Source organism: Neolamprologus multifasciatus, chromosome 11, assembly GCF_963576455.1.
Source record: "Neolamprologus multifasciatus chromosome 11, fNeoMul1.2, whole genome shotgun sequence".
Classification (NCBI taxonomy): Eukaryota; Metazoa; Chordata; class Actinopteri; order Cichliformes; family Cichlidae; genus Neolamprologus; species Neolamprologus multifasciatus.
In genome coordinates this window covers 27598182-27620194 of record NC_140449.1, presented here as the reverse complement: position 1 = coordinate 27620194, position 22013 = coordinate 27598182, and the positions used below count along the sequence as shown (strand labels likewise).

At 38.5% G+C, this 22013-nt stretch overlaps 3 protein-coding genes and 1 long non-coding RNA gene across 7 annotated transcripts in view; 3 read left to right on the top strand and 1 right to left on the bottom strand.

Annotated features, from left to right (window-relative positions):
- The window catches only part of LOC146508700 (uncharacterized), a 16333-nt gene extending 15873 nt beyond the window's left edge, over window positions 1–460 (bottom strand). For both annotated transcript variants that reach the window (XM_085177413.1, XM_085177416.1), the window contains exon 1: window positions 353–460. The gene's annotated coding sequence lies outside the window, so the exon portion shown is untranslated. The remainder of the gene's footprint in view (window positions 1–352) is intronic.
- The window catches only part of LOC146508699 (uncharacterized), a 7369-nt gene extending 728 nt beyond the window's left edge, over window positions 1–6641 (top strand). Inside the window, exons 3-8 of one of the 2 annotated variants that reach the window (XM_085177417.1) lie at window positions 54–520; window positions 870–932; window positions 1511–1777; window positions 2977–3030; window positions 6018–6056; window positions 6198–6641. In XM_085177417.1, coding sequence (XP_085033543.1) covers window positions 54–520; window positions 870–932; window positions 1511–1777; window positions 2977–3030; window positions 6018–6056; window positions 6198–6229 — 922 coding nt within the window. In that variant the 3' untranslated portion in view covers window positions 6230–6641. Of the gene's footprint in view, window positions 1–53; window positions 521–869; window positions 933–1510; window positions 2875–2976; window positions 3031–6017; window positions 6073–6197 lie in introns of those variants that run through there. The other variant, XR_014876865.1, reaches the window with a different exon arrangement.
- lsr (lipolysis stimulated lipoprotein receptor) lies at window positions 6110–22013 on the top strand. Of its 2 annotated transcripts, XM_085177409.1 has the most exons (12): window positions 6110–6237; window positions 6635–8067; window positions 9594–9923; window positions 13830–13949; window positions 14210–14266; window positions 15215–15361; window positions 16329–16517; window positions 16732–16785; window positions 17869–17985; window positions 18673–18973; window positions 20708–21158; window positions 21359–22013. In XM_085177409.1, exons 2-12 carry the CDS (start codon window positions 8028–8030, stop codon window positions 21392–21394), a joined length of 1842 nt encoding a protein of 613 aa, XP_085033535.1. In that variant the 5' UTR covers window positions 6110–6237; window positions 6635–8027; the 3' UTR covers window positions 21395–22013. The 2 variants fall into 2 exon arrangements, with proteins under 2 accessions (XP_085033535.1, XP_085033537.1); XM_085177411.1 differs by lacking the exons at window positions 6110–6237; window positions 14210–14266 and having other exon boundaries at window positions 7876–8067.
- LOC146508698 (uncharacterized) lies at window positions 9930–13601 on the top strand. Its single transcript, XR_014876866.1, has 2 exons — window positions 9930–11670; window positions 11747–13601. It is a non-coding gene; the product is annotated as an uncharacterized LOC146508698 (long non-coding RNA).

Below are 22013 nucleotides of genomic sequence, written 5' to 3'. Positions count from 1 at the left end.
ACTTATTGTAAAAATGGGAGAAAAAAGCAATATTTTTCCCCTCTATATTACAGTGATGCAGGTCTCTCTTCTGACATGGTGCACAAGTTTTGTTGCAAGTATGAAGAAAGTGCCCTGCCTGTAACTGACACAGGGAGTTGTGTGAGGCCCATTCCTCACATGAAGCAGTTCCCCATGTTGGCAAAAAGCAAGCCACACCCATACCCGCCTGAGTCAAGACCTATGACAGAGGGATTCTTAATCAAGTCCAGTTTGGCTGGGATGCAAAGTGAGCCGCAAAATAACTTCAATTGCCAGACATACACAGATCGTGAAGATAATAGCAAGGGAGAGGAAGTAGTCAAGCCTTTACCCGGAACATCAGCCATTACAGAGGCACTCATGGAAGATGTAGAAAATAAGGGTAACATCATGGATGCCAACACAGACGCCAAAGAAAACCCAGGAAGCGCCGCACCAGTGGAAGAAGTGACGGCCCAAAACCGCTACAAGAAAAGAGCTGTTGGGAAAAAATGGAAAGGTAATTAAATTTCCAATATGTATCTGTTAAAAACTGTCATGCATACATTTATTGCAAATATTACATTTTAAATCATAAAGATCGATATATTAAATGCCAAAAAATCTAGCATGTTTAACACTGAGGACATGGTTAAAGTTGTTGTATTTTATTGCAGTTCTGCTGAGGCATGTTTCTTTAATGTTACATTTACATGCATGATTAGACAAAATACTGGAAAGTCTTATATGATGCAATCAGTGTAACTGCTGTACCTAAATAAGTGTATAATTTTATTTAAATTTCCATGTGGAGTAATTCATAGTGACTTTTTCCATGAGTAAGTCTGCCCCGTACTTTTTCTTTCCAGTTTACAATCTCTGTGTGGTGGCAGTTCTAATCATAAACTTTCCTGCCTGTAATGGATCTAATGGTATGTTGTACTTCATCTGTATTTAAAGGTTTATTTATATCTAGTTTATATACATGTGCATTTTTTTTAAACTATTAATTATATTTTTATATTTTTGATCAGACAGTTTATTTATATACTTAGTCTGCAGCACATCTACAGTGTTAAAAACGTGAGTAAGCTAAGCTGTAGTAAGTTTTTATTCAAAAATTGGTAACACTTTGTAATACAACACCCCAACTGAGGACGTAATTACCCTGTAATTAAATCTGACTTTAAATGAGCCACTTTATTTGCAATTTTATTGTACCGGAAAGTGAATATACATTAAATTTTCAAGTTACCGTGAAAGTAATTTAATTACACTATAATTTATTTTTAGGTACACTGTAATTGTATGGTAATTAGCAGAAAAACAAATATTTTTCCATTTTACATCGTAGGTATGCCTTACTTTTTAGGGTGTGTATTGCAGGGTGACTTACAACAATGTTATAAAATGCAATTATTTTAGGTCCCATCAGCCTGTAATTTTAACTCGCATGCATTTACACCTGAAATCATGTTTATATTTATATTTTCCATTTCTCTAAATGCAGATGGGCCAAACTGTGTGGTCTGCAAGGATCAGGACAAGTGCTCCAACCTCAACACAATATATGACGAATATGACCATATCCTGTACCAGAGAGACTATGGAGAGAAAGCTTTCCCAGAATGCTCTCAAATACCACCGCCTGTGCCTAAGACTCCTAAAACCTGCACAATATGTCAGTCCAATTTTGTCTTCATTACCTGCTCAAACGACACTAATGAAATCCAACCAGAAACAAAGGGATCACTCATTCAAGACATCCATAAAACATGTATGTAGACCATTAAGGCGCCATTCTGCGCTGGCTTTGTTGAAATGCTGGTTAAAATATACCTGGACGTCAAGTTTCAAAGTAAAATTTAAATAGAATGTGCATGTTTAAAAATATTTAAATAACATACATCTAATACATTATAAAATCACTGTGAACTGTTAAGACAACTGTGTAGATGAGGTTAAAAAATCAGAATGGGAAACGACGATCAACACAATAGCGCCATTCACTGTTGTCACTGTCGTTAGGGTGCTGCATGTTCCGCTGGTTTAAACTCAGCAAGCAGTATTAAATAAGGGTTGGGCGAAAAAGCCTCAAAAGGATACCACAATATTTCAAGAAAAAACTATGATAACAGTATTTCTGACAATATAGAAAAATATATATTATGCATCTAGCTTGAAGACAGCAGCATTTATAAATGTAAGAAAATGAATGTTCAAACCTTCTTTTCCAATGAGGAGTCTGGGTGTTGTTTCCCTGGACTTTTTAAGTATAAAATAACACTAAATTTAGAATAAACTAAATAACCATGTGACTCTGCAGGAGCCTGAACCAATATAGGCACATAATAAAGCTCAAAAATATTTTCTACCTGGGGTGTTGTATCTTACATAGAACATTTTAATTGGTTGTTTAAATCCACCATTTGCCTCTATTATCAGAAGGACCGCAACTGGTGAATACTCCAGGCTCTTTGTTTAGTTGGGTCGCACATCACCAGCTGCAAGTTCCTCCTGCTGTTTTCTTGCATACTTTGCTGGGAACTGTGCTCTGCTGTCTATTGTCACTTTTCTGTGTAACTCATCTTCGAAGTCGGACGCCCAGCTCTAACTCATCTCTCAGACATGCCCGGACTTGTCTCTTTGTGGGAGGATAATGGGGGAGGGCATATGGTCAATATGATATGGCACAGACTTACATTAAATGCACCTGTTTAAATCGGTACAGTCTAAAGCAGTCTGGATACACTCTGTACATGCGAAATATTATTTTGGAGGCTGTAGATTTTATTGCTATTGAATTTCTACTGTGCTGTGTATCAAACTGGTTAAAAGGCATATATGTGCCATCTGTGCCATCATGAATTCACAGTAACGAGTCGTTCTATTTCTAATCAAAATATATGAATTATTTAAATGTAATTAGTTATTCATACAGAATTATGCTACTTAAATGTATTTCTTCCTCTTTAGGCATGCAGTATAAGACTTCTGACCCGATGCCCAGCAGAGGGACTTCCCATTACAGTATGTACTTCATTATTAGATAGAGAAAAAAAAGTTTTAGATAACCCTTTATGAGCTGGAGGTGGATAGCACAACAAGGACTACTGAGAACATCACAATATTGTGATGGAGCTGAAACTAGTGGCGGTATCCACTACAGGTTGGGATGTTAGAGTAGGAGTTAAACTAGATAACGGCATGTTAAATCAGTATTAGCGGATGTGGGCTCATTCCTAGTGGTAAAGCCTTATAATTTCGTATGATTTAGCACATTATATTGCGTATTAATATCATTTCACATAATGTATTTATTCCCAGTGGGTCTGCCAAATCCGATGGATCCTCATATTTGATTATTGAGCTGCAGATTTAACATTCTTGGTGATGCAACCCTCCGATTTCCCCATGCTGCACTCGTTAACTGAGACTGGGTTTGTCTCCTCCTGGTCTCAAATCGTAGATTTGCGAGTCAACAACATCCGACAAATTCATAACTGCGCAGTTTCGCGGTACTTAAAGGTCAGTTTTGCTACTGAAAAATGTAACGCCGTTTTTTGGCGATCCGCCTTTTTGTGATGATTAATATTTTTGTTATACAAATATATTTAAAAGTGAGAGAGAGGGCGAGAGAAGAATTACGCCCACGTTACGTACCCCGAGGTCGCCCCAATCCCATAATCGCAAACTTCAAAAAGAAAAGGCGCGCACTCACTCGCATTTCAGGAAGTGGCCACCCGGTGCGCGCGTTTACACGCCTGTCAGCGCGATTAACAGATTTTTATTCGGTTGCCATTATCCCACCGCTTGGATCTTTGAACTTTGAGCCAACCACATGAACCCACCGTCTGACATCTCAGCCGTTCCTCCCTGAGAGCCCGGGCCCCACGTCCCATCCAGTCGGAGAGCAGCTGCGCTACCGATCCAGACAGTGAATGTAAGAGGGCAGCAGTGCACATAAATAATAATGAGGCTGTAAAACTTGTAATCTGTCCTGCCACCATTTGTTAATCGCTACATAAGCCATACATACATGCATACAACTATTTAAATACCGGCAATCATTTGGGCAAATATCAGAAATCCCTTTTTGGCGCAGCGAGTGCACAGCGAGTGCGCTCGTTGCAGTATTTCTTTAATAGAATGATAGATGTCGCTAGACAAAACCTCCACATCAACACGATTGGTAGAAGAAGTCATAACCGGAAGTAAAGGAACAGCGAAGTTTTGTTTTGAAAGGGGGCGTTCGAGTAGTCCAAAAAGCACGTACTTATAGGACTTTCCCTTTCAAGGGGGAAATATTTACGCTGCCGTGATTTCCAAAGTTTGTAGTAGTTTGTAGTTGTGTTAGATGCTTCTAGGAGTGACTTTTTATTCAAACAGAGGGCAGATGATCAGAAAGGAACGCGTCACTGACGAACTGGAAAGCTTAAGTCTGTGAGCGCAGTCGCGGTTAACCCACGTTATAGCCGAGCCCCACTTATTTCTAGCAAAACTGGTATTTTGAATAAACAGCAGAAATGGTCCGAACGGAGTTTCCCCCGGAAATGTGCACACATTGAGCACAAACCAGCAACCTCTATTTGTTGAATCTGTAATAAAAGCCGAAGTTAAATGTTTGTCAAAATACAACTATTAATTAAACTTCTTTAGTGGGTGAGATTATGAATGTAACAATATATTACAGCTGGGGAAGAAAAAAATACACCAATGCGCGCTTTTATACACTTGGCACACTAAGAGTATCTTAATTATGACAGAGGCTTAGTTATATGATGATATGTTTCATGTTTATATGGTGAAACAGTTTGTAGCAATCCTGTGCTCTGGGTATAAAGGGCTCCATATACCCTCACATACAGTGACACACTCTCAAAGTGAAGTTATATCTGCTGACCCGAGTCACGCTTTGGTGTCCTTTCTGCTGGTCCTTCACCTCTCGGTTTTCTAACCTTGCTGCAACTTGGCAGATAGCGTGAATCTATTATTGTGTCATTTTTCAATTTCAATTATATATCAATACAGAAACTTAATTCCTAGATTATACAGAATTAGATGCTGCAACAGCTTGAATAGATCAGCCTTTCTGGAGACAGCATAAGCCAAGAAAAAGGTGCCAGTATACTCTTTGCATTGGTCACTTAACACACAGAGCTGATATATAAAGAGTCAAAACCATAGGCAAAGACATTGCAGGGTGTTTTCTTTTTTGAGTATTTTTCAACCCACAGAGTCTCACGTTTTCAAACTGTCTTAACCTCTCCCTCTGTATAATTTGTGAATCTCTAAACTTCTGTACTAATAGACCATATCACCAAAAGTTTTCACTCATCTGCCTTCACTTCCACTTTGTTATAATACCACTAGATTAACTAGATGACTGTGTAATATTTAGTAGCAAGGAAATTTCATGGCTGGACTGTCATTCAGTCTGCATGACTAGGTGCCTTTTTTTACACTGGTGCCCACGGAAGTGATTGGAACACCTGAATTCAATGATTTGGATCGGTGAGTGGATACTTTGGGGAGTATGGTGTATATCATTAAAGTGGTGTTAAAAGCAAACACGATAGTAGCACATGTCAGGTTACAAAAATCAAGAGGTGCATGCCAGCAGATGTGATGACATATTTGTCGCACAGTGCCGTGCACTGGGTAAAAAAGCTACTTTACAGTCCAAGGCGGACACGAACAGCTGGGGACCCGATGGCCAAATTCCTGTTATACGTCTTTGACATAATGGATAACAACAATAATTATATTTTAGCATTAAATATATTTATGTAATTTATTTAATAATAATCAATACTGTTAATTTACTGCAGCTGCGGCATAAACCTTACACTGGGTGATGATCCAGTAAATTACTTGAGTACTGTACATATGTGTAATAGTAAATTTCTGTATTGATGTAAATGTATTAATACATTAAAGATGAAGGTACATTTAAAAAAAGATAAAAGAAGATAAGACACTTAAATTCCTGATTCAATCTTAATTTGTCTTTTCAGATCCTGGCCATGGACCTACTGGATTGATTTTAATGGCTGGTTTGTATAAATTATGATACTAACCTATGACATATACAATAGTCACTTAACAATGAAGTTAAATTGCCAAGAGCCGGGTTTTGCTGACCTTGACTGAACAACAGCAGTCTGTAGGGTTTTTTTTCTTCTTTTATTTCATAGTTCTCTTTCTGATTGCGATTGGATCACTGTGATCTTCTGAGTAAGTGTGATTTTATTTTAACAAAACTTTCATCTTAGAAACACAACTTCCTTATATCAGGTCCCTTGAATAAGTTCATGAATGACTAAAGCTATAGACCCCCCAAAAAATATTTCACACCATTTAATCCATTATACATTTTAATACAGTTCCCCAATCTTACAAATAGATGATTTTATTCTTTCCTTTTAGAGCTGTAAGAAAAGCTTTGTGATATATTTGAAAAAAAAAAACAAAACACACAAATTCTCAGTCCCAGTAAATCTTGAATTGGAGAATATTTTTAGTTCAAATATTGAAAAAATGGAAAGGGGCTACAAGCAGACTGTTTTGTGGTTCTTTTTTTTTTTTGCTAAATGCATTTTCACTTAACACACTTCTCTCTTTTTTCAAACAGGACTTTGGATCTTCAACATTTATCCCTCAGCATGAAACATCACGCTGAAACATCATTTTTTTACTCATAGATACTTACTTTCTGTCTTAAAATGTTTTTAACTTTTTAACAGCAAAATGGCTAAATAGGATGTGTTTTATTGCATATGCTTAAGCCCAAAGAAGTCAACTTTTTTTTAGAAAAACAATTTCCATAATAACTGGTTATTTTTCTGTAAATCACCTTCATGCTTATTTGGCTTATCAGACTTCAGCTTTACTTGACAGCAAATAATTATGTTTGAAACTCATCTACATATCTGGCCTTAATTATAAACACATCTGCATATCAAGCTGCATATGGTTCATGTTCTTTTTCATAACAGACACTGGAACAGAATATAATGTGCTCAGTTAATAATCAGAAGGGCTTGCAGGATCAGTGCTGCCATTTCACTGTGGCAGATGTAGTGTATTTTGTGCCCATAACTATATTTTTGCTTAAAAAACTTTTAATGCACAGTTATATGAAAGGTTATTTTTTTTGTCAGAACGCCATAAAGACAAACATCTACAATTTATGGTCTCTTTCAGTTAAACCTGGTAAATCAAATTTTAAGATTCCCATGGTCTGATAAGACTTTAGTCTTATTATATGTATAGAAGCTCTCTGATCCACAAGCAAAACCTGGACTGTGAAAGTGAAGTGTGGAAAAACAGGGAACAATGAAGTCAAGATAAGAGTTGAGCCTTCAAAATGAAGTCACTTGTAAGCAGTCACTTCTGACATTTATAGGTCTATTCCCAAGCAGTAAAGTTAAAGTTCTGTACAATGGTAGTGTAGAAACTAGACTTGTGTTTGTTTTTCTTTTCATACTATTAAGCTACTTTTAATGTTCTAAATCACATAAAAAGCGCCCGCCCCCACGAAATAGGTCACGCTCCCTCTCTCCCACAACCTGGGTTTAAAATTAACAAACAGCGCTTTCATGTCGTTTATCAGTTTCTAGACTGTACCATCTAGAAGGTGGGTAAAACACGTAGCGTACTTCCTGGTTAAAATGTCACTTTAGCGAACACAAAATGGGCAAAGAAATAAAGAAAACGCCTTTTTTTAAAAATAAAAACTTGGCCATTTCCCACGACTAGGTTTCTGTAGCAAAATTAATGCGCCGTCAACCGAAAAATTCAGCAACCACCTGTAAAACAACGACTTACACACGTCCCCGTTTTTCGCAACCTGTCTCTCGGCACACACCTGGGTCCTCCCAAGTCTACAACACACAAAGACGCAAAATGGAGGTGTTACTATCTGTCTGAGGAAAATTACATGTACCTGAATACGTTTTTGTTTGTATATTTTACGAATTAAAAATACTTAAGTCTACCGAGACCGCGAGGAAGCAAGATTAAACATGTTCTGGACGATAATCTTCGCCGCTCTAATGGCGACAGGTAAGTTGGCCTGTATTTGTCAAACAGGGTGGGGGCCGGGGAAACTTTGATATACAAACCGCCTTTCTAAATACTCTAGCTTTTCCAAAATTATAACTTTTTGTGGGCATTTTTCTTGTACTGGTGGCTTGAGGTCTTTTAACGTTTGTGTTTTGGGGGAAAACGTTTTTTTTAAAAAAAAAATGACAACAAGGATTTTGAGACAACCTGTTGGGACATAAAATTAAAATGGCTCTTTCTTCTCGGTAGTTTTTAATATAATGCACTCGCAGACAAACAAAAATAAAATAAAAAATAGATTAATATGAATAAAACAATTTATGAATCCTATTTTCAAAGTAATTCTTTTGTTATTATTATTACTGATATTGTTATTATTCGACATATTTACAAAAAATAAACTTTTAGTTGAAAAAAATGCGGGTAGAAAAGTTTTTGTTTGGTTTTTTTATTGGTTTTTCTTTTTGCTAAATACACCTTTTTGAAGCCTTGTGGGTTGGTGTTGGTTTTATTTGTAAACTTTAAATATTGGGGAACTGAATTTGATTGAGAGGAAGCCGAATTAGTATCCAACGCATAGCCTTTGAATAAAATAATATAACTCATAATTAAGAGCAGTAGAAATGCAGATGAAAGCGGAGGGAGCTGAGTAGTTTTTGTATGATGTTGCATACTTATAAACAAAAACTTCCACTATAACTCATGTGTGGTGATTTAAGGGTTGTTGAGGGCTGCATCTGGGCCTTACTTAGGGCTGTATATAGTAAACCTGCTGATTGTGTGTTGAATTATAATGTTACTATCACTAACTAGTCAACATCTTCAAGTATTGCATACTTGGATAAAAAAGTATTTATTTATTTTTTTTAACTAACTTTAAAGACATGACACAGAGTTCAAAACGTCCTTTAATTGTAGTTCTGTGTTATTAGAACGTAGCCATCATAATCTAAAGCGGTAGTGGTTGGAGCTCATGCAGCCAGACTCATTACAGATGAGGTGACTCATTACATGTACTCTCGGTGATACTAGAAGTGAAGAAATGGTGTTTGGCTCATGCCACGCCTTAGTATTAGGGGAATACTAGAGCAGCGGTCCCCAACCTTTTTTGCGCCACGGACCGGTTTATGCCCGACAATATTTTCATGGACCGGCCTTTAAGGTGTTGCTGATAAATACAACAAAATAAAAATAGTACCAGTACAGAAAAAAAGAAAATTTATTCACAGCACACATGAAAAGACCCAGGAAAACCGAGTAAACAATAAAAACGATAACAAAACGCTGAAAACCGATAAAAACCTTGAAAACTATACATTTCACACCTGAGCCTCTACTCTCGCGGCCCGGTACCAAACGACTCACGGACCAGTACCGGTCCGAGGCCTGGGGGTTGGGGACCGCTGTACTAGAGGATGTAGGATGCCTTTTTTTAAATGTCAGAAACATGATCATGATAATCACAGTAATAATACATAATTTGTGTCAATCTTCATTGTTAACTTATATTTTTGTTTTCTTTCTAGAATCCACTATGGGTGTATCAGTTCAATGTCCTACCAAGAGGTATGTCGTCATTCTCTTCCAGCCTGTCACCCTTACCTGTCAGTATCAGTCAACGGCCACTCAGCTCCCTATTGTAACGTGGAAGTATAAGTCTTACTGTCGGGACCCGGTTCAGGCTGCACTCAATCCGAGCAGTGCAGACAACATTCTGTCTCAAAACAACCCCAACTATAACCCCACCATTGAGTGTGCAGACAGCCAGAGGACAGTGCGAATAGTGGCCTCCAAGCAAGGCACTGCAGTTACCCTCGGCACTGAGTACCAGGGACGCAAGATCAGCATAGTCAACGGTAAGTTGATTAATTAATACATTGAAATCCTATTAAGACATGTAAGAGCCTTGGCACGACATGTTAGTCTGTCAGTAATACCAAAATGTTGATTCTGTTCACCTGAACATCACATTTTAAAAACTTGGATGAGTGATGAAATATTTCAGATCAACATTTTGGGATTTCCTTACCCAGATGATTGAGCTTGAATCAAGAGGTCTGTCAGTAATACCTTTTTCTGTTGTAATTAATCTGGAAAATGCGTAAACACTGCAAGGGGTGTACATTTAATTTTCCTAAGGGGCCACAAGAGAAATTGGGTCTGTTGTGGAAGGCCATACCAATAAGATTTAAAAAGATGAATTAATATTGAGCAGAATTGAGTTCAGTTTAATGGTGGGGACCCTTCACAACAGTGCCAGTTTCTCATTTAGCCACTTGAGAAAATAAATTGCCTGTCTCTGCAGTAATTTCACATAGGGCTGTGCGATATGACCAAAATCTCATATCCCGATCTGTCGGGATATGAGATACATCTATCGTCCCGATAACGATATAAAGCACAAAAAATTAACATTTTCTGTAAATTCTGTGAATCTCGGGCAGCTCGACTTGCGTGAAGTGTTTCCAGCTGGGCGTCATGTACCTGGAGTCGAGTTTTTGAACCGATGCATGAAACGGTATATTTTTAGACATAAGTTGTAACGGCCGCCGTTTTCTTTGTGAGTATTTATTACACGGCGTGCTGCGGGGAAAAGCCTGTTCTAACGTTTGAGTCTAAGGTTTATTTTTTAGCACCTGGCAGCTCTTTTTTCCTTTTCATCCGTAAATACTCTGCATACTCTTTCACGTGATTCAGTTTATTTCGAAAAGTCTCAACAGGATCTTGAGCTTTATTGTGAAAGGTTTATGTGGAAAATAAACAAGCAGACACGCAATGGTTTTACCATCGTTGTTGCTAATGACAAAGCATAAAAACAGGCGCTTGTCCATCCGTAGTGTGTTTAAATTAAATATACGAGAGAGCGAGAACTTTAAGAAATCAATATAGCCACTACAGTGATCATCAAAACGATGAAACATAAACGTTTATTTTGCAACACCACGAAACAAACGATAGCATAAAATGAAACATAGATGTTTTTATATCGTCATCCGATATATATCGTTATATCGAACAGCCCTAGTTTCACATTACATGAGAGCTATATATGACTTTTTTCTATTATATGTTCTGTTCAGATGTACTAAATTTGTATGAGAAAAGAAAGAATACTAATGTAAAGAATCTTACTGTTCTGTAGTCTTAAGTCTTACTATTCAAAGATCTAGCCGTCTATCCATCCATCCATCCATCCATTTTCTTCCACTTATCCGGGGCTGGGTCGCGGGGGCAGCAGCCCAAGCAGAGAAGCCCAGACCTCCCTCTCCCCAGCCACCTCCTCCATTTTTTCCAAAGGAACACCCAGGCAATCCAAGGCCAGCAGAGAGATATAATCTTTCCAGCGTGTCCTGTGTCTGCCCCGGGGTCTCCTCCCGGTGGGACATGCCTGGAACACCTCACCCAGGAGGCATCCTTGTCAGATGCCTGAACCACCTCAACTGGCTCCTTTCAATGGAGGAGGAGCGTCTCTACCCTGAGCCCCTCCCGGATGGCTGAACATCTCACCCTATCTCTAAGGGAGAGGCCAGTCACCCTTTGGAGGAAGCCCATTTCTGCCGCGATTTTGTTCTTTCGGTCACTACCCACAGCTCGTGACCATAGGTGAGGGTAGGGACATAGATTGACCGGTAAATTGAGAGCTTCACTTTTACACTCAGCTCTCTCTTCACCACAACAGACCGGTACAGTGTCCGCATCACTGCAGCTGCTGCACCAATCTGTCTGTCGAGCTCCCACTCCCTTCTTTCGTCACTTGTGAACAAGACCCCGAGATACTTAAACTCATCCACTTGGGGCAGGAACTCGTCCCTGACCCGGAGTGGGAACTCCACCAATTTTCTGGCTGAGGACCATGGCCTCAGATTTGGAGATGCTGATGCTGTGAACCATTCCAAGGCGAGCTGGAGGCCAACAAACCCACATCATCCGCAAAAAGCAGAGATGAGATCCTGAGACCACCCAACTGAAAGCCTTGCACCACTTGGCTTTGCCTAGAAATTCTGTCCATAAAAATTATGAACAGAATCGGTGACTTTGTCAAAGATCTATTTCACTCTTATTTTCAATACAAAAGGGATGGCATATTTCAGTCCAATTGTTTGTTTGTTTGTTTTTAAACTTATTTGAAACATGGGTATTTTTGATGGGCTCACTAATTTTCTCATAAGTTGAACAGTGCTGCTAGGTTACTGCTCTTTTTTTTGATAAATCTCAGGGTAATGAATTGCTAATAACAATAGTCTGTAGCTGTTCTGTTTATTTGCTGTACGTTAGAGTGTGCTGAAGTATGATGGGCACTGAGTAGATATAATTCTAGAAAAAAATCACAGTAAAGTGATGGATATGAATTCATTTCAGTTCAGGTTTATTTATATTGCAATAAATCACAAGGCAACTCAAAGTACTGTTAACTCCAGGATAAAGATCCCTAGGGCTGCTCAATTAATCGAATTTTAATCTCGATTACGATCTGAGCTTTCAACGATCATTAAAAATGACTGAACCGATTATTAGCCCCTCCCTCGTGCTTTACTCTCGCGCTGCTCCGTGTGGCAAATCGAGCGCACCTTTCTGCATTTCGAACACGTGTCTCAACAATTAAGAGCAGCGGTTTCCAACATTTTTTGCGCCACAGACTGGCATATGCCCAACAATATTTTCATGGACCGGTCTTTAAGGTGTCGCGGATAAATACAACAAAATAAAACTAGTACCGGTACCGAAAAAAAGAAAATTTATTCATAACACACGTGAAAAGACCCAGGAAAACCGAGTAAACGATAAAAACGATAACAAAATAACGCTGAAAAACGATAAAAACCCTGAAAACTATACATTTACACCTGAGCCTCAACTCTCGCGGCCCGGTACCAAACGACTCACGGACCGGTACCGGTCCGAGGCCCGGGGGTTGGGGACCGCTGATTAAGAGGACCCGAGGGAAGCTCGGAAAGCTAAGCTAAGTTGGTTGAAAAGAGAGGTAAAAAAAAAACTTCAGTGGTGTGGAAACATTATGGGTTCGCAGAGTCAGACGTGGATCAAGTAGACATAGTGTGTAAACTTTGCTACAGTGTTGTAGCTGCACCACAGAGCAACACTGCAAAGTTCACTAAACATAGATGTTTACATTTTTCATTTATTTTTTATATTGCAAACATTTGCACTGTTATCAGTATTTGCACATTATTTTATATTATTTTTGACAATCTTTAAAGTCATTATTCAATACATTGTTATGGTTAAATAAATATCGTCAAATAATCGAGATCTCAATTTCAGTGAAAATAATTGTGATTATCATTTTTGCCATAATCGAGCAGCCCTAAAGATCCCACACTATTCAGAAGAAAACCCTAAGAAACAGACAATCCTCTTTGGGCAACTACCTGATAACAAGTGAAAAACTTCCTTTTAAAAGAAAGAACCCACGAGCAGAACCAACCCAGCTGCCCTGCACGTGCCCTGTGCCACGACCAGTTGAGTACTTAGTCATAGCTGGATACCTGACTTGCTGGGACCTTCAAAATGAGCAATGGAGTCTTAAAAAATATTCAGTGGTTTAAAAAAAGTCAAACAACAATTCTAATGTTTTAATTGATTTGACTGAGTCAATTAAACCACATACCTCTTGAGGGTCAGCTTGAATTTGGTAGTGTATAGTTCATGTATTTGAGGGTCATGTGGTAGACCCACAGTTTTTGAATAACAACTATTGAAAAACAATGACAAAAAAATGTACTAATATTAATTGTTACCCATAGATGCAGACCTGAATATCGCACAGACTGCATGGGGAGACAGTGGTGTCTACTTCTGTTCTGTCATCTCTTCTCAAGATGTTACAGGAAATAGTGAAGACTACACAGAGCTCCTTGTACTGGGTAAGTTAATTCCATTTATAGCCACTGCATTCGGGTACAGGTATACTCTATGCAGACACTTCTTCCTTTTGCTTTCAATTTCTTTTTCCCCACCCACAATCTTGTGCTTACAAATTAGAATATTTGAGAACAAATGCACAAAATCATTGGCGTGACAGACTTTTCAAGTGGCTGAAAGGATGGGAGGGTATTTGTCACAGGTTGCAGGTAACAAAAGCAGACCACATAAAAATAATTGTGGCTTTGTCTTTCTTTCACAGAGAGAAAGTCAAATTCTTCTGACCTCCTGCCTGGCATTGACTTACTGGTTATGGAAGGTAGTACAAGCCTCTTGATATACGCCACAGTAGAGGCGTATGAACTACCAGGTTTAACCTTAAAGAACAGGAGTGTAACAATGAGTAATTCCTTGCAAGAGTACAATTGGCTTGTGTGCTTTTTTTTAAAAACATAACCACTATTGACTCATTTTGCTAGAACAAATTATCTGACACATGATAAATTCCTTTTAAGGTCACACTCCAGAAGTGCCTTTATATATAGGAAGAAACTGTGACTCAATTTGAAAAAAGGCTGCTATATTTAAGGGTCAGGCATCATGTTGTGGGTAGAAATATAGGTTTATGCACTGCTCTGCTTGCTGTTTACTGGCATCCTTAATATCCCATATCCCATTATGCTGTTATCTGCCTTTCTTTCTTTCTTTAGTTCAATTCACATGTTTGCATATCTAACTTTCAGTGTGAGTACAGGCAGCCTGTTACCAAAGTACATTCAGCCCTCATTCCCTTTTCTGTGTACACAGCCCTATGTTTTTCACACTGCTAACACAGTTTGCATTTTAGTTGATTCATTTCAATATACAGTGTCTTCCTTCTCTGTTGTTTTTTTTATGAGCTGCATGTATAGACTTGTGAACGGGCTTTACCGGTTTAAACCTTTTAAAAGTCACCATGGTTGCCAACATGTGTTGTTTATGTAAATGACAAAATGGCATGTAAGTCTTATCTTGTGGAACTGTCAAGTCACGCACGTAAACTGCTTTCTTTTTGACTGTTATTGTTAAGATGCATTTACATATACAGTATAGGTGTTTTCTGTTGTTGATGTAATACACAAATAAAGGAAATGTGGACCACTGTAGCTGTAGTTCAGGTTCACATGAATTTCATGTGTTTTTTCTCCTGGACTATGTCAGCAATTGAAGAAGAAATGTCAAATCTTAAATCTTTAGATAAATGCATTTAATTGTTGGTCTTTTGCAGACTGGCTCCTGGTTGTTTTGGTGGTCCTTGGCTTCTTTCTGCTGGTCCTCTTGATTGGGATTTGCTGGTGCCAGTGTTGTCCACACACCTGCTGCTGCTATGTCAGTTGCCCCTGCTGCCCGGATCGCTGCTGCTGTCCACGAGCATGTAAGTATCAAACGGAAAAGCCAATAAAATTGTGCATAACTTTCTTTAACCACATTTATTATTACTGTTCAATCCCATTTTAGACTCAAATGTGTCTGTTCCATTGAGTATCAGTGCATTTTGAGATCATAATTTTAATAGTACAGCATACCATTCACTATAGGGAGAGTTCTTGTACACCAGCTTGGGGTGGAATTTCTTTCATTGACGTATTGGTCACATTAATTTAGTAACAGTGATTTTATGTCACTTGGTTTCACTATGTCTGTTTCACACACATTACACAGTTAGATGGTGGGAAGTGGATGAGCATTCAGCTTTAAATTTATTGCAGGAAGCCTGACCACCAGAGGCTTTATCAATAAAATTTCCATAACTATGTTTAAAATGTAAATATGAACCTAAAGCCAGGAAACGGTTAACTTTAGTTTGGCTTCCTATCGAGACAACCCTGAACAAACTGGAGGGGAAAAGTTTTGAGGGTCCCTCCTAGTCAATTTTGTCAAACATTTTGACAACTTCTCTTTTAGTAGAGTGCGTGTAATGCTCAGCCAACAGCATCATCTTGTTAACATATTGTAAAAGCTAACTGGACTTCAGGTACTGAAATACTCAACTGGAAAAGTCATTTTCTTTTAGATTTTCTTTTAAAACAAGTTTAAGGTAATGCATTACTGTTTCAGCCCTCATTTGCATGTCTGTAAGCCAGACTGTTTTCCCCTCCAGTGGGCATGGTTTTTAAAGCACTGAGTACACTGACTCAATGGGAAGTTGGGGTATTTCCTAAAAGGGTTAACAGAATACCTCTATTTATTTAATGGAAAGACAGTAAACTATTATCTGTTCTGTTTTAACTCTCAACAGAAAAATCACAAATTTTAAACTGCTAATAATTTTACAGTCTCCAGCAGTTGATGTCATCTTTCACCAACATGCTTAAAACTAACTCTGTTCCATTGTCTTGCAGTGTATGAGGCAGGAAAAGCAGTAAAGAAGGGTATGGGGAATCAATATGCTTCCAATCTCTATGCTCCAAGTATGTATGGTCAGCCACCATACATGCAGCCTGGTATGCCTCTACTTCCTGTACCTAATGGGGTTGGAGCCCAGCTGCCTCAGAGTGGTTACGGTCATGAATATGATGGTGCTAGCTCAGGTAGGTGATACAAATTACAAACCTGAAAGTTCACAATGATTACTTTCTGTTGCAGTTTTCATAATGTGTTGTACTTCTGCAGCCATGAGTAGGAAAATTCAGTTAACTGTTGAATATGAGTTTCATAATAACAACGCAGAGGTTTTTACTTTGTGCAGAAATTAGCTTTGTGGAGTGCTTGTTCAAATTTGCTTTGTTTTTGTTCTCTATGTAGTGGGACACGGCTCCCAGGTACCTTTGCTACGTGAGCAAGACCGAGGGGACAACAGTGAGTAGAGTGTGTGTGTGTTGGGGGGAGGAATTAACCCACCCACACCCAAACAGGTGTACAGTACACTGCGGTGTGAATGTTTTTTGTTTTTTTTTTATGTGGGTGGGGTATTTTTTTCTTACCAGTATTATCTCTCAGATTTGAGGAATTCCCTCACTTGAATTGAACTCAAGTGAGAAGATACGTTTAAAACCTCACCTCACCTAAAAGAGATTCTTTGCATTCTTACTCTCATCTTACTTTGATGTGGTTATGTTCACATAACTAGTCGGATTCCACCCACAATATATGTGTGCATTTAAAAAAAACTGTATTTGTGTGACATATTTTATGACACAGCTGCTTAGTCTGTTCACATTTTTTGATATAGGTGGATATTTGTGTTTGAAGTTTTCTTTTAAATGTAAAATTGATTATTTGATTTTGTTGTATACATTTTTTAAACATTTTGTTATATTTTAGGATTTTATGCATCTACTTTTGGAAGAGCTCGAATATCTTTAAATCTGTAGAACACCTTTTGATGCATATTAGCTTAGCATGTTGCTAGGCCAGTATGCTTCATCTACTTTGTTCAGGTCTCACTGTTGCATGACTGTCTTTATACATAAAGTTATATGTAAAGTAAAGATTAGCAGTGAATTGTGTCTAATGCAAATAATTTTGTTTTCTATGCGCTGAGAGCAGAATTGTGCTGTCAAAGCTTATATTTACTCTAATGTTGCAATACTGACAAAATTATAAAGATTTTATAGTTCTCTTAGTTCCTCTAATAGCATCGTGCTGACTCTGGTGTTTCTTCACCCAGAAAAAAATATCACATATGGTAAAAAAGTTTTGTAAACAAAACATCTTTGTTGATTATACTCTTAATCAAATCTCAATAATTTACAGCTTCTCATAAACAAAGCAGCGCATATGAAAGAAAAAAAAAAACAATGTATGACAAGCCTGTGCAATAAAGGGATTTCAACTTGTCACAAATATGAAAGCATTTTTTGATGGTTTTGATAAGAGTATGCAAATATTGAAAGAAGCTGAAATCATTCACTATATTTGAACTTATTCTCCTCACTTCAGCTCGCAGTGGTTTTCGAATCCAGGTGGACCCTGACGGGAACGCAACGCGTGCCATTTACTATATGGAGAGGGAGCTTGCCAATATGGATCCATCCAGGCCTGGCAACTATCAGCGCTGTGAGTTACTGATTGCTTCCTATTATTCCTGTGTGGCAGACTATATTAGATTTTGTGGCTGGAAGTCCTATATACATTGATTGGTTGAATTTTGGTTTAAGTGCAGTAATCTTTATTCAACAGGGATAATATATATTTTTACATGAATCAGAAAAATAAAAATAACTGCAGATAAAAATCTTAACTTCGGTTTTCGTCCTCACAATTTGGTTAAATAATACAGTAGATTATGATCGTTGAAGCCAGTAATCGATAACAAGATTCAACTGAAAGTCAGATAAATACATAAAAGTATGTAAAATATGTCATCAACACTCATCAAGATTTTTGCTTTGTTAGAACAGACAGAGAGAGACTGATTGCCTTACTGTGGAATTGTGGTTTTGATGGGGAAAAACCAGTATGTGATGTCATGTGTTTCACGTTTCATTTGTCATTACCACTTTCCGCACTTGTGGTTTGTAGCTGTTAAATGTTACCCAGAAAACAATATGTTACAAGAACAAATTTTAACATTCTGCAGTCATGTACGTGAAAACTGACTGCATTTAGTAATACAAAATAAAATTACATAAATTACAACAATTGTTACTGCAGAGCTTTCATGTTGTTACTTTTCTGATCCTTCTACTAAACTCAATTTTATTTCCTCTGACCTGCATTTCTTTTTCAATTTTCCTGTCTCAGTGGACAACATGACTGAAGTCAGTTCCTTGCACGATAGTAGTAGTACTGAGCCTCGAAGCCGCGGAGGTCGTTCTCAGCCGCCGCATCTCCCCACAGTGTATGATCATGATGAAGCTATGAGCACCATCAGCAGCGTTTCCCAGCAAGGCCGCCGCCGTGATGATTACCCGCAGCAAAGAGGAGGTTACATGGAGAACCGCGTACGTTCTCGCTCGATGGACAATCTTGACGATATTGGACGGCGATACCCCAGAGACGACTACCCACCACAACGCCACCCAGATTCCAGAGGAGGAAGAGGGTGAGTGTTAGTTTCTCGAGTAACCTCCTTGTTGCCATCATCACATCATTTAGCAGAGTTTTTTTTCAGCATAATCTGTACCATGTGCAGCATCATTGAAGTTTCACAGTAATTGTCTTAGTATAAAGATGAACCATGTACATACATCTCTCATTACAGGATCATTTATTTACCGTTTCAAAGTAAAGAGAGACATGTGCAAATTGTTTAACTGAAATGTTCAGTCACCCACACATAGTGTCAGTTCATCCGCAACCTTTCAGTATCACAATGTTATCACTTTATCAGACTTAAATATATAAGAATAAATTAGATATCTTGGCACAGAAATTCTAGCAGGTCTTGTGTCATTTTTGTTCAAACAATCAACTATGTCTGCCTAGTTAAGCCTTGGCTCAAGGTAATTTCCAAATGTGTTTCATCAGAGTGAAGGGAATTGTAAACTAATTTAGCCTGATGACAAAGTGCAGCTGACAAATTTGCCCTAGTTTTTTTTTTTTTTTGCGGTTTACATCTTCGGTAATGCATGTGCTTTCCACGCAAGCTCACTAAAGAAAGGATCCATATTAGCATATCACACCATTCACCTTTCGTAAATGGTGTGATATGCTAATATGGCTTGATGTTTGAAGATGTGTGCAGCAAGTCATTTAGTAAAGTTTCACAGAGATTTCAGACATCACTATTAGTCATAAGCTCAAAATTAATTTCTTTGTCGTGTTCTCAACACTCAACACCTTCAGCGCACTAATTGTTGTTGGGCCTTGGTACCCAATCTCAAACTTGATGTCCTTCCCCCCCACCCCCGTCCATAGCATTTGTGTTGTACCTCATTGATCTCTAGTTGTGATATCAGTTGCCTCTTCCAGATGTTGCACTGAACTACTAGTTGTTTCACAGTTAGTCTAGATGTCGGGTATAGAAGATTCCATAATTCCCACATCCTACACTTTTGCAGTTGGTCAGGGTTCCTCCTGCTGTATAAAAATACCGGCCTCATGTGGCGAACGTATGTAGACAGTTCCTGGACAATGAACTAATTGATACCATTGCCTGGCTCCACACTTGCCTGACTAAAATCAAAGATCATCGTCCTCAACATCTCAGTGACATTATGTTTCAATCCATTTGACGCCACCATTTTGCACGCCAGACTGTCCAGGAGCTCAGTGATGGCCTGGTCCAGATCTGGGACGAGATACCCCAGGACACCACCAGTCTCATTAGAAGCATGCCCCGAAATTCTCAGGCATACATACAAGCACATGGGGACCATACAAACTACTGAGTACCATTTTGTGTTGCTGCAATGAAATCTCAACAAAATGGACAAACAAAACTTTTTTGAGGTGTGTTTGAATTCAACCCTCTGTAGGTTGATAATCGTCATTTCCATCAAGCGATGTGGTTGGTATCATTTCACTCCTAGCACATGATCCAGTCTAGTATGTATACCCAGTTCTGTATACAGATCTAAAGTTTTCCTTTAGTTTTTTTTTTTTTTGAGCAAAGAATGTATACATTATATGTAATGTTGATAAGACATACGGACATTTTGGGAACCATAACCTCCATCCCACGTGGAGTCTCAGTATCATGAGTAGTTAACCTGTTACCAATTACAGATGCAATGTTTGATTGTAAACATCACCTGAACTTTAAAGTGAGACTCGGAACACGACAGTAGCTGAAAACAGTTCAGAAAATTCAATGTGCTGCTTTGTGTTTCTTTAGCTCTGATGATGGGTGGAGCAGCAGCGCCCGGAATGGCTATGATCGTGACTATGATGACCGCAGACGTCGTGACTACTCCCCCGATCGCCGGAGAGGAGAGGGTGGAGCCTACGGGGATCTCCCAGGACGGCGCAGCCACAGTCGTGACGATCTAATGGATCTGGAGAGGGATCGCCGCTATGGTGGTGGTGCAAGGGGCGGGCGCGAGGATTACGATGACAGTTTTCTACGAGAAGCCATGGAGAGGAAGAGGATGGGTGAGCAGCAGAGGGCGCGGAGCCAGGAGCGATTGGACAGCGAGAGCGACCGCTCAGATCGGGGGAGAGGGCCACGTGGGCCACCTCCACTACCTGTGAACCCACCCTCTGGAAACCCTGGCCGGCACAATGACTACCCGCCTCCACCACCACCGCCTTACAGTGAAGATGAAAAGAAAAGCAACCTCCGCAAGGTGAGTCACAGAAGTTGAGATTGCTGTAAGTGTATTGGTTTGATGATAATCTATGTTCTTACTTCTTATGAAAAGGCCAAAGTCAATACTGAAATTACTCTATTAATACATCTTCAGGGCCAATGACACATTGCTTGTTTTTGATCAAAAGAGTCTGTTTTAGTTTATTGGGTGAGTTAATGAGTTTTCTTGTTTTGCAGAATGGAGCTGTGAGTCGGGAGAGCCTGGTTGTGTGAAATAAAAACCTAAAGAGAACAACCAAGTACAACAAGGATGCAACATTGATCTTTAAACAAAACAAGAGAGCGACTGTAAATATTTATTGCACTGCTAATTTGTTATGTTGATTTAAAAATGTCATAATTAGTCCTAAATGTGATTGTATGCTTTTCGAACATGTAAGAGGTTTGCCTTTTCATGTACACAATATTTTTGGCTGCCACAAGTGCCTTACAGTGTACATAATTTTATTTTTAGATAGTTAAAAATATCTCATCTCAACAATTAAACATATTCAGAAGTTTTATATAGTTTCATTTAGCTGATGCAGGTATTAATGCAGTTTTATGGATGTCTGTTGTTTTTGCATTTGTGAAAAGTAAATTGACTTTTTTATATAAATCTGTGTACATTTAAAGGAATTTGTCTAGCTTTTTTGTTATTTGTCGTATTATTGTGTTCACTCGTTTTAGATTCCTTTGGAACAAAATACTCCAGAGACTTTCTAACACTAAATTGCAATTTTAACCTTCAGTATGTTGTACATAGGCATCTGGAAAAACATATTAAAACTGCAAATATTCATTTTGATGTGTTGAAATCTAATTTTAAAATAAAGATCTTCTTGCCAGGCCA

Excerpts from the sequence above, each read along its gene's own strand:
- lsr (XM_085177409.1), top strand. The coding sequence starts at position 8,028 with ATGTTCTGGACGATAATCTTCGCCGCTCTAATGGCGACAG. Across the intron at positions 16,518-16,731 it reads ATATGATGGTGCTAGCTCAG|TGGGACACGGCTCCCAGGTA; the intron begins GTAGGTGATACA and ends TTCTCTATGTAG. Across the intron at positions 16,786-17,868 it reads GCAAGACCGAGGGGACAACA|CTCGCAGTGGTTTTCGAATC; the intron begins GTGAGTAGAGTG and ends TCCTCACTTCAG.